This window comes from Podarcis cretensis (genome assembly GCF_951804945.1).
Source record: "Podarcis cretensis genome assembly, chromosome: 12".
NCBI classification, from domain to species: Eukaryota; Metazoa; Chordata; class Lepidosauria; order Squamata; family Lacertidae; genus Podarcis; species Podarcis cretensis.
Genome location: NC_137181.1, coordinates 59,755,473 through 59,768,214, shown reverse-complemented (window position 1 = coordinate 59,768,214; position 12,742 = coordinate 59,755,473). Strand labels below are relative to the sequence as shown.

The window sequence follows — 12,742 nt, the reverse complement described above, 5'->3', positions numbered from 1 at the left end:
AGTAAGGCCCATTTTTCACCACATCTGGGTCCTAAAGAGGCTTAAAAAAACATACAGAACTGTAAACATCAGAAGCAGGGATCAAAATATCAGAACAGATTTTCAGCTGGTTTCATTCCTAGTTTTATTGGCATATGAGGACATTGGGGGGGGGGACTCCATATCCTCCAAGTGCCTCAATTTTCCAGGGAGACTCCTGGAATTATGAAAGCCATCCCAGCTGCAGATTCAATGCCAGAATGTCCCTATTCCCCTACCAGCACTACCAGTGCTAAGCTTGGGAAGGAGGATGAGCCAGCGCTTGTCCTGAGCGATGGTGGCAGTAGCTGCTGTGAGAGAGCATCCTGTTGCCTCTCCATGGCTGCTGCTGGCCTCCTCCCTTGGGCAGCTCTCAGGGGCTGCAGGAGAGCTGCCAAGCAGAGGCTGCCACCACTAAGGCCCAGCCCTGGGTGATGCTCTGGCTCTGAGGGGCAGGCAGAGAGCAGAGTGGGAAGAAAGGGGGAGCAGAGCGAAAGAAGAGTGGCAGTCAAAACTGACTGAATATGCCTATTTAGCAAATCTATAACAAATAGAGATCAAGAAGATGCAGACTATAAGGAGTACTGGAAACCCTTTGTTGAATATTTAAAGAATTATTGTAAACATGTAAAGATGCAGGTCGGATCTGAATGAAGTACAGCAGTAAAATATGTGCTGGATAATATATATCACATAGAATAATCATAATATGCAGCAATTTTAGAAAATAAGGGAAAACAATGGAGCGGTGGAGGGGAAGTCAAATCTGAAATGAATGTGAATTGGGAAAATATGTATCAAATTTGTAAACTTTTGAAACCTAAAATATATTTTTTTAAAGAAAAGAAGGGGGAGCAGAGCGGAGCATAAGGAGTCTTTATTATGCTTTGTGTGTCTGCATTTAACCCTGCTGCTTTCTAAATTTTATTCATTGGTGTATGTTTTTCTTTTTGTAAATCTACCAAATAATAAAATAAGATTGGGATTAAAGAATTTTCTCAGGATGGTGGGGTGTGTGCTGTGTCCCATTTGAGTAGTAGTGGTGACACCCACCCTTCTTCTGCTAGGAAATGCTCAGGGGTGGGGGTCAAGGGGGTCAAGGAGGGATTGAGAAGTGTCCCCATTTTCATCTGAGGAATGTTGAGGCGTATGGGCTTTGTATGTTGGGCTTTTCATTAGACCACCTGATTATGAGGGGCTGTGCCAGCACCTACTGTAGAAGGGGGCCTTTAGGCGACTGATATTGATTTTATCATTTATTGCATTCGCATCCTACCTTTTTTTGACCAAGGAGCTCAAGCTGGCATACATGGTTGCCCCCCCCCTCATTATTTAATCACAACAACAACCCTGTGAGGTAGGTTAAGCCAAGAGGCAGTGACTGGAGTCAAGGTCACTCAGTGAACTTTATGGCCGAGTGGGTGATTTGAACCCTGGTCTGCCAGGTCCTAGTCCAGCACTCTAACCACTACACCACACTGGCTCTTTTCAAACCACCATGGCTCCAGAATAAGTACAGTGTTTCAGCTGATAACAGAGGTATGCAAGATTCTTTAATATTCATATCATATCAAGCTGAAATGTCTTCCCAGATTGCAATGCCTGAACATGTCCCATAGTATGCCTACAACCTTCAACATATAAATGTATTAGATAAGGAGAAAGGTTTTAGAAAAGTATCCAAATAATTTGACATGTATAGGAAATGCTTATTTTAAAATACAGAATTGGAATGGTCTAATTTCACATTCTTTTCAGCTCCCCTTCAATAGAAGCACTCAAGTGTTCAATAATATTTCAATCAATGCAGCCCTTTTAGGAATGGAACATTACCCTTTTCTGGATTCTCCCCTTGAACCTGCATAGCAAGATCCGATGGCATGAGCAAGTAATCAGCAACTAGGGCATCTCCTGGCTCAGGGTAGCATATTCTGCCCATGACACTCATCTAGATTTAATTGTTTAGTTTTCAAAGCTATGAAAGTGGTTTGGGACAGAAGCCAGGCTGAACTTTCAAGGCTGAGGCATTGCATATTTCTGACTATCCCTTGGAAAAGGGTATAGATAGGCAAGTCTGCTGCCAAACCACTCAGAATGTGAATTGCACAGCCCAGCATCAGAAAATTATACAGGTCAGATCTCAAAATATTCAGAAAGCATGTTAAGCAATGCATGTCTTTAAGCCACAAAAGCTCCTTTCTCATAGGGAAAAGCAGATTTGAGAGGGGCAATTTGTACTGAATAATCGGGGAGAAGGAGAGTTTAAATCTTTTCATGCCTATCATCTTTTGAGTACTATTCCTCCCCAGCAGAGCTTTCTTTCTTTCTTTCTTTTGGTAACATAGTTTTTATTCATTTTAATCTTTATACTGCTTAACATGGTTGCATTGAGATATATCTTTGTTTACATTAGAACATATGACATGCAACAATTACATAAAATCAAAATTAAAAGAACAAGAAACACTCAGATAAACATTTTCCCAACAGGGTGTTCTCTATGGGGCTCTGGAATGTATTTATTATTGAACACTGCCTGACACCTTGCAGGAGACCTTCCACTTCTATGGAAGATTCAGGACAGATAAAAGAAGGTTCTTCTTCACACCCAGGGTGGACCGCTCCTCCCCCCTTCCTCTGCCACTGCATACTAAAACTGTGGAACTCACTCCCCCAGGAGCAGGGATGGTTCATCCAAACTTCTGCTTGTCCCACCACTTTCCCCCAGGGAAACCCTCCTTTTACTGCTCAACTGTAGCAAACGTCAGTTGAGTTTTCGGCAGATTGATGTTTGTTCTAATTCAGCATTAAAGAGAGGGTTTGCCTGCGGAAAGTAGCAGGGCAAACAGAAAACTGCTTGGACATATGCTTAGAAAGCATGGGAGAAATGGATGCTGTGGGAACTGCCTGATCTGAAAGACTATTCTTATGTTCTTATGCTGAAAATCCTGTCTCCATGGATAGAGCTACTCCCAGGGAGAAACAGCTTTAAACACAATCAATTTTCCTTACTTACATGTAATGTTTTAGTTTAGTCCAAGTATCAGCGATGAAAGTCAACATACACAGCATCTATATACAACATGTATTTAACTTCTGGACTTGTTATTAGACTTTTTATGGATTAGAAATCTTGCCCGGTTGCACAATTTTGAGTGAATGTTTTGAGTAAAAGGCAGCAGCAGCAGCAGCAGCAGCAGCAGCAGCAGCATTTTCTCTTAGCACATGTGCTTCAGCTGCAGAAACAGGACTGTCCAGGGAAGAAGGATGTCTGGTATGTTGGGCTAGAAAGCCCTCCCTGCTTTCCTCACCCCAGTTAACTAGTGGCTCTGTGATCTCTTGTGATCAGGAACTGCCTACGTTCAGAACAATGGACCACAAATCACCTACATACCATTAACACACCACTAGTATTCCCCCCTAGATGACACATGATGAGTGGGAGATTTTTCTTGCTTCCTATGCCCCAACCTACCCATTCTGAATTCTCAAAGATCACAAGCTGCATATTTTGCGCTTTCCTTTGTTTCCTGTTCTTGATTTGTCTCTGCCATATAAACTGTAAACATTCCCAACAGGGCCCCCTCCCCCCCTTTTTACTTGTCCTCAGGAAAATAATAGAAAGGGTTCAATAACACACACTTACTTAATTTTACCTGGTCCCTGACCAAATCCTTTGGCTTCTAGTTTTCGGTAAAAGTTGCGAAGCTTGGCTTCAAAATCTCTCCTGTAAGGAGAGGGGGCTCTTGCACTGGCCCGCTGTAAGCCTTAGGAGGGGAAAACAGAAGACAGCATTTAAAGAAGCGTTGCAACTTCATACAAGCAATGTTTTCAACGAACATTTGCTAAGGCACCTTACACATTTATTTCACAGGGACAACATGTGGCCTGTTTCAAATGTTTGGAAGCTGACACGCAATTGCCTAGGGGAGCATGTGCGACTGTCGGAGGGCTTCAAAAGGATTTCTTTCCATCAGAATACTCACCATGTTAGTTTCCTTAAGATTTTTAGGGCCAAACTAGATGTGGTTGGGGAGGGGTGCAGTACATTTATCGTTCATGTATCTGCCCTGTAGAGATACAAAGTGGGTGGGTGGGTGGGTGGGGGGAATATCTGCTTTTTTGCACCCAAAGGGACACATGAAATGGAATGCCCGCTGAATCTCCCCCACTCCATTGCTTCAAAAGTACTTTTATTCTCTGTTTACATAATTCTATCAACATATCTTGAAATAAAAATATAGCCACTTAAGGGGAGGGGGAGACAACATGGTAGCCCCCTCCCCTTTCTTCTATCACACAAAACATTTTGAGAAACAAGAAACAAGCATCTGACCAGATAATATTATTTCCCAGTGCTGTACCTGGAGAATTCTGAGGTGATGAGCAGGGGGAACAGCGAGGAGAAAAGCTGTAGCCAGGATGGAAAGCTGCTTGAAGAGGGATGTAAGACATAACGTCTTCTTCAAAAAGGCTGACAAGGTGAGAAATAGGAGAAGCTTGGTTCATTTGCTTGTGACAAATGCACACAGATATGGAGATTGGGCAATCTGTGAACTACAATAATTAATTTGTCCACGACTTTGTTATGTTTTAATAGGGAGCATTCTATTGATTAAAATCTGTTGTTAGTGTTTCAAATCCCCTCCAGCCCTGAGCAGTCACTTCCCCAAAACAAGCAGACCACTCTGGCGAGACAGTCCGTGGGCAGATAGGGTCTTAGCCTGCGTACCAGATGGAGCTGGCAGACAGCTGCCCTGGACACAGAATTGACCTGCGCTTCCATGGACAACTGTGAGTCCAAAATGACTCCCAGGCTGCGCACCTGGTCCTTTAGGGGCACGGTTACCCCATTCAGGACCATGGAGTCCCCCACAGCTGTCCCCCCCTGTCCCCCCAAAACAGTACTTCTGTCTTGTCAGGATTCAACCGCAATCTGTAGGAAATAGCCTCAAAAAAGATTAAACAATAAAATTATCACTTAAAAAAATTACAAATACAATTTAAAAAATACAGTTAAAACCACAATAAAATAGACCAATACAGATTAAAACGCACACAAACTTTCTAAACCAAATAAGAATGTCTCCAGCAGGCATCAAAAAGAATACAGTGAAAACACCTGCCTTGATATCAGTAGGCAGGGCGTTCTAAAGTGTCGGTGCTGCCACACTTCCTCCTCCTACTCAGTCAGCTCTACAAACAATAAATAATTCCAGAGCCCCATTCCCTGAACTGTCATGAGATGATTGAGGTTCCCTTAGACCTAGCTTTTTCAGTCTATCCTTTTCCGTGAGTTGGGCATAGGCTCCAGGCTGCCCCATAAAAAGGTAAAGGTACCCCTGCCCGTACGGGCCAGTCTTGACAGACTCTGGGGTTGTGCGCCCATCTCACTTAAGAGGCCAGGGGCCAGCGCTGTCCGGAGACACTTCCGGGTCACGTGGCCAGCGTGACATCGCTGCTCTGGCCAGAGCCAGAGCCGCACACGGAAACGCCGTTTACCTTCCCGCTGGTAAGCGGTCCCTATTTATCTACTTGCACCCGGAGGTGCTTTCGAACTGCTAGGTTGGCAGGCGCTGGGACCGAGCAGCGGGAGCGCACCCCGCCGCAGGGATTCGAACCGCGACCTTTCGATTGGCAAGCCCTAGGCGCTGAGGCTTTAACCCACAGCGCCACCTGCGTCCCAGGCTGCCCCATAAAGGTAAAGGTAAAGGTACCCCTGCCCATACGGGCCAGTCTTGACAGACTCTGGGGTTGTGCGCCCATCTCACTTAAGAGGCCAGGGGCCAGCGCTGTCCGGAGACACTTCTGGGTCACGTGGCCAGCGTGGCATCGCTGCTCTTGCGAGCCAGAGCCGCACACGGAAACGCCGTTTACCTTCCCGCTGGTAAGCGGTCCCTATTTATCTACTTGCACCCGGAGGTGCTTTCGAACTGCTAGGTTGGCAGGCGCTGGGACCGAGCAGCGGGAGCGCACCCCGCCGCAGGGATTCGAACCGCCGACCTTTCGATCGGCAAGTCCTAGGCGCTGAGGCTTTAACCCACAGCGCCACCTGCTTAGGTCTAAAAACTGGACAAGAGAAGCCTTTTTATATCAGAAAACTATCAAAGGAGGACATCAGTTGATAGCCAACTGAGTAATACTCAAGAGTAGATGTTATTTATTTCAACGGCACTGCTCAGAGTATGACTAATATTGGCTACAATAACCTAGAAGTATGAAATACAGACATACTTTTGCCAATATTTTCATTTTATCTGAGGTAGGACTAGATTTTTTAAAAGCCAATTTACAAGTTGCATTAATTCTAGAGATGTTCTTGCCTCTCTTACAAGGAACTCAGCATTGATATTCTCTCAATTGTGCGTGATACATGCATAGAAATTCCCCCGGGTTAGGGGTGTGTCTTGCTGGGAAGCAGCTGGAAGGGACCTGCTTAGAAGCAGGATGAAAAGTATAACAGTTATTGCCAATTTTATTACCTCAGTAGTATTACTAAATCTGCATCACAGGACAACTTCTCAAGCCCATGTGTACCTTCTGTCCGAATGTAGTGGATCTTTTCCCTGTAAAGTGAACAACACAGAAGGAAGTTGCAATGGGACTAAGGGAAACATAGATGTACCTTGTTTCTGCAACACCAATTCTGTTTCTCTCCAAAAAGCCAATATAAAAATAGCTAGTGCTGGGAAATACTCTGATTCCTATAATCAATGTCTTGAGTGAAATCAATTTATATTCCATTGGATTTTCTTTGCAGTCCAGAATGTGTCAGAGAAGGGAATGATGTCAGATTGTCTGAAATTAAAACCTCACGTGAGTATTAGAGATAAATGTGAGAAACATTTCAAAGAAGGCTGAAGAATGGGGAGGAAACCCAAGGAAGTAAGGAGACAAGATGCTCAAAGGCTAAAGAGGAGGTACAGAGTGAGAAAGGGGTTGAAAAAGAAGAATCTGAAGGAAGTGTAAAGGAAAAAGAAAGATACTTGAGGAAAAGGAAAGAAGGGGCAACAGGAGTAGAAAGCTTTGCAAAACCTGGAAGTCGTGTATGGAATTTCACAGTACTGGTGGTGGCAGGGAGACACAGGAGGGCACAGAAATGGGGGAAAGTAGGCATATTTCTGTGTGTCATGGCTTTCCCCCTTCTCTGCCACCTGTAGCCTGGCAATCTCAAGGGGATGATAAGGCTCATTTCTTTTTCTGAAGCAAAATTGTGTATCCAAAATAGCAATCACCGAGGGTCCACCTTTTAATGTTGCAATTGCATGTAATGTTAGCTTAGCAGCCAATTTCCCAGTTCTGAAATAGGAAGAGTGATTTGCAGAGGGAAAGCAGCATGCATTGGAGAGAGAGAGTGCCTAACTCTCCTGCAAGAGCTCTCCCTCTGCCGACAGTTTTTACTCCTACTGGGTTTCTAGACCTTTGTTTATCTGAGATACAAGGGTCTAACATACATTTTCCCCCATGGTGGTGGTGGTGGGGGATGAGCTAGTGGAAGAGCAGTGAGTGGAAGAAAGGCGAAGCATAATTCCTTGTTGTCTCTTTTGACTAGTCTTCAGAACTAAATAAGACAAATTGGCAAGCAAGGCTAGAAAAAAAATGAGAGATTGGGGTGGTGGTGAAGAAAATTGGGCAGGGGTGGGGAAAAAATCTCACTACGAAAATCTGGATATTCTCTGTTATATTCGTAATAAAACAGAATTTATTGATAGCCTAGACCACAGTGGAGTTTGCAAAAATTAACATCCTTGACAGGTGACAGTTAAGTAATGCTACTTCCATCAGCTCAGGTTCTCCCTGAAAATCGCAATTCATTCCACCATGTGCATGTGAGAGCCCATTCAATAAACCTCCTGCTTTTGCTGCCTGTCTAGGACAGCAACAATGGAGTTTCTGAGGTTGTGTGTGTGTGTTAAGGTTCTATTGGAGGAAACTGGTTTGCTAGATCCATTTCAGTTGGGAGCTTAGGCCCGGTTTTGGCACAGAAACTGCTTTGGTTGCCCTGTAGGATGATCTATGTCAGGAGAGAGACAGGGAAAATGTGTCCTTGTTAATTCTCATCAACTTCTCAATGGCATTCAATACCATCAACCACAGTATCCTTCTGGAGCGGTTGTCTGAGTTAGGGGTAGGTGGCACCCTTTTGTGGTGGTTCTGGTCCTACTTGGATGGTCGTTTCCAGAGAGTGATGCTTGGGGGGTGCTTTTCAGCCCCATGGAGCCTTCAATCTGGGGTTCCACAGGGCTCAACTCTATCTGTTCAACATCTTCATGAAACACTGAGTGGAGTCATCTGGGTTGTTGGAGTATGTTGTCAGCAATATGCTGATGACACAAAGCTCTACTTTTCCTTTTCATCTGCATCTGTGGCAGTAGATGTGCTGGACCATTGTCTTGCCTTAGTAATGGACTGGATAAGAGCCAACAAACTGAAGCTGCCACTCCTCTTTCCCCAGGCCTTTGGCTAATTAAACAATCTATGGCCTTTTAAACTTGGGGGGGGGGGAGTTACTGTTTTGTTTTTATTTTATGTATTTTCTGTTTTTATACAGTAAACCGCCCTGTGATCCTCGGATGAAGGGTGGTATAGAAATATAATAAATAATAAAAATGATAATAATTAATCACCTTGCCCCAACCATAATATGTGGCTGTTGGGCTGTGTTTGGCTCAAGTATCCAGGTTGTGACTCAAGTATCCAGGGTTTTTTTAATTATATTTATACACTGGAACAAGAGGTTTATTAGACTACGCATGACTAGGGGTTATTCTGCTGTTATAAGCATTGCTTACAATCTGCTTTTCAGCACATAATGCTTTGCTGCTAAAATATCTGTATTAGTAGTCAACAATATTCTCCATATAGATACTTTATATATAGCAGAGATCTTGCTTAAACTGGAGACGCCAGTGAATGAATCTGTGACCTTGTGCATGTAAAGCACAGTCTACCACCAATCTATGGGTCCTCGCATTTTACATGCAACAAAATAATTAAATAATTTAACTACAGAAAGCTGTACCTGAGTGCATGATTTCTTGCCAAACTTGGCTGACGCTCCTGCAGCATTTCAAAGATGTTGGGCTGGCGTAGAAATGCAACAATTTTATCATTGTATGCTGGATCGGGGGAAAGAACACAAATATTATAGAAATTTCAGTTAAAGACTTATTCTGTTGTTTTTGCATTTTTAAACATTAAAGCACTTGGGTGCCTTGGTAGAAAAGGTAACATGTAAAGTAAGTAAATAAATTTTGTTTAACAAATAATGAAACCTATTTTAAAAGATACACTGCTTATCAGGATTCAAGGCAGAACACCCACCCACCCACCCACCACCACCACCACCATCAACCCGCCCATCTGACTGGGTTGCCCCATCCACTCTGGGCAGCTTCCAGTATATACAAAAGCATAATAAAACATTAAACATTAAAAACTTCCTAAAGCAAGGCTGCCTTCAAAAGTCTACAAAAAATTATATGGTTGTTTAACTCTTTGACATCTGCCAGCAGGGCAATCCACAGGGTGGGTGAGACTACCAAGCTTCACTTCTTGCAGTAAGGGAACCACCAGAAGGCCCTCAGAGCTGGACCTCTGTGTCTGGGATGAACGACGGGGGTGGAGACGCTCCTTCACGTACACATGTACAATACAGATACATATATATCACTGTAATAGAATAGTCACTTCCTAGTGCATATAGTATTCCCTATAGGAATATTTACGTATGGACATTCTGCCCAGGAAATAAGGGATTTATAATCCAACCTAGGATTCCCTTGTGTAAATAAATGATGCTTTTGACATCATTTGCCACCCACCAGGCAGTCCCTTGGCAATTTCTAGGCTTCAGGAAACTCTTCCCTCCTGCAACCTTTCGCTCTTCTCCAAGACACTTGGAGAAGGAAAGCAGGTTTAACAGGTAAAGGAGTGGAGAGATACAAGCCAATGAAAGCTCAGCTGAAGAAGGCCTGCTTCTTGGGAGGTGGGTTTTAAAATACGCCTGGTGTTAAGTTGTGGGTGAACATATCAGATGACACAGTGATTCTCCAAACAGCTCTTGTTTATTCACAGGTCAGAACAGAAGTGAACTGAAGGGTTCAACCAGCCTGCTTATATAGAGCTCCAGTACAACGTAATTGTAACAACTTTCTGTAACTATCCAATCACTGAACGTCACTTTCGATCCCTTATTTGCATATATGGACCTGAGTAGAAACTATCTACAGTATCCCCCTGCTGGCCCAGGGTGAGAACTTCAGTACATAACACCTGGAAATTCCTAGAGCCATCCAGGCTACCTCACCTAAGGGAGCAGTTTATTTATTCAAAGCCCTTTTATCCCACTTCATCATGTGTTCGAAGTGACTTGCGTATAAAGGGCTTGAAGTAAACGCTCACCAAAAGGTGTAGATCTAGGATCCTGAGTGAATGCTGAAAAGCTGCAACAAAGAAGGAGGGAAGCTATGATTTGAAGTGGAAAAGCAGCAGGCAGGAGGGGGTACTCAATCCTTCTCCTGCCCCCTACTTTTGCTCTGCAAACCTAGATGTGATGCACCCACCCACTCCAATGGAGCTGAGAGACTTGTTTCAGCCATTCATCCTCTCTTCCTCTGCATAGGATCACAATGGAAAAACAAGAATACACAAAAAATACGCAAAATGCTGTTTTCTTCCTGTGGGGAGAGACTTATAAAGAGCTACAATGTAAACTCATTGAAAAGCAGCCATACATACCCAGAGGTAAAGACTCATGATGGTGCTGATTTCGAATTGCGGTTACAAGACTGTTGCCTGGCCTGGTCAACAGAGAAAATCCTCTGTTTCGAGAGACCTCCGACGCCTAGAGGGATAGAACCATAGAATTGTAGTGTTGGAAGGGACCTCAAGGATCATCTAGTCCAACCCTGTACAATCTTTTGCCCAAGGTGTGGGGGAGGGAGGTGTGATTTGCCCTGAGATTAAGAGTCTCACACTCTACTGACTGAGGGGTTGCTAGTAAAATACTTTGTGTGATTTCATAAATAGTTGTTGGTGTTTTTCTGTGTGTGTACTTACAGGCAAGTAATGTTTATCTGTCGGACTATAGGTAGAACAGGAAAAAGTGTTTGATGGTTTTGGATGGATTTGGAAAACATGAAGAGTACCATTATGTTATTAATTGAAAGATAATGTTACTAATGACCGGAGTTTAGCTGCACTCCTGCACTATACACATCAGTGGCTCCTAGCCATGAGGCCTACGATCTGCCACAAGACAGGCATATGCTCTTTCTGCTGAGGTCCTGCTTGTGGGTTTCTCACAGGCATCTGTGAGAAGAGGACGCTGGACTAGATGGGCTACTGGCCTGATCTAGCAGGCTCTTCTTATGTTCTTATGCTTTACTTGCCCATAAATCCCAGTCATATACTAATCCAGGCAGACACAATATGCATGTGTTCCCAGCCACCTACATACATAACAACCAGACATTCACCTCTTATCCTTTATCCAGTAGACAAGACTGTATGCAGTAAATTCTTTTCAAAGAACTGTAATCTCACCAAACATCTGTTGGGAGGTAAAGGGAGAGGGGCTGAATTTAGCTGCTCCTCCCTCTTGCCAACAGCTGTTTAAGTATGACTGCTTTCTGAAGAGGATGTATAATAATAATAATAATAAATTTTATTTATATCCCGCCCTCCCCAGCCGAAGCCGGGCTCAGGGCGGCTAACAACAATAAAACAGTACAACTGTACAACACAACACAACACTCTAAAATCATTCCTTATAAAATTAATTCAAATCAAACCAATGGCAACCATTGTGCCTGAGCTCCGTAAAGATTGCCGAAGGAGGGAGTCAGGCTGTGCCCTGGCCAAAGGCCTGGTGGAACAGCTCTGTCTTGCAGGCCCTGCGGAAAGATGTCCCACAGGGCCCTAGTCTCTTGTGACAGAGTATTCCACCAGATCGGAGCCACAGCCTCAATAGCTATAGACTTCCCATTTGGATCAGGGCTACTCATTCTGTGTGCAGGTTTTCAGCCTCAGACAGCTGATTTTTCAAAATCAAAAATATTAATAATTATCTACGGCATTTGAGAATTATTGCAAAAAGAAAATGCACATATTCAAGGAGTTGGTGTTAAATTCAAGGTTTCAGGTGTACCTATTCAATTTCTGTATTACAGTAAAGCACCAGTTCTTATTAATTATCTATTTATAAAAAGTAGCTACCGTATTTTTCGCCCTATAGGACACACCGTCCCATAGGACGCACCTAGATTTTTTTTGGGGGGGGGAAATAAAGGGGGAAAAATTTATTTTCCCCCCACAGGCGCAGGACTGGGGCGGGGGAAGCCCGAGCTTCCCCCGACCCCAGCCCCCAGAACGGGAGCCAGAGCGATGCCGAAGCTGAGTGCACATTTGGCATCGCTCTGGGAGCTTGCGGGGCTGGGGGCAGGGGAAGCCCGAGCTTCCCCCGTCCCCGTCCCCAGCCCCAGAACCCGAGCCTGGGAGCGCAGGCAGCTCTGCGCAACCTTTGGGAGGACCCACATCTTGAAGTTGTGCATTCTACAGAAAACCTAGGCAACTGTATAATCTGTGGACTGGCAGCACCAACCCTAAAGACAGGGAGCTGCAAATAAAAACATGCATGCATGCATCATTTTATTTGTATGCTGCCTTTCCATGCTAAAGGTGGCTTACAACATGGAAAAAGTACATTACAAATATAACAAAA

The 12,742-nt window shown here is 44.0% G+C and overlaps 1 protein-coding gene across 6 annotated transcripts in view; it reads right to left on the bottom strand.

Annotated features, from left to right (window-relative positions):
* HECW1 (HECT, C2 and WW domain containing E3 ubiquitin protein ligase 1) overlaps window positions 1–12,742 on the bottom strand; it is a 199,079-nt gene that overhangs the window by 28,623 nt on the left and 157,714 nt on the right. For all 6 annotated transcript variants that reach the window (XM_079947509.1, XM_079947508.1, XM_079947511.1 and 3 more), the window contains 5 exons: window positions 10,759–10,864; window positions 9,041–9,137; window positions 6,501–6,584; window positions 4,383–4,492; window positions 3,665–3,785 (listed from right to left, as the gene is read on the bottom strand). In XM_079947509.1, coding sequence (XP_079803635.1) covers window positions 3,665–3,785; window positions 4,383–4,492; window positions 6,501–6,584; window positions 9,041–9,137; window positions 10,759–10,864 — 518 coding nt within the window. The remainder of the gene's footprint in view (window positions 1–3,664; window positions 3,786–4,382; window positions 4,493–6,500; window positions 6,585–9,040; window positions 9,138–10,758; window positions 10,865–12,742) is intronic.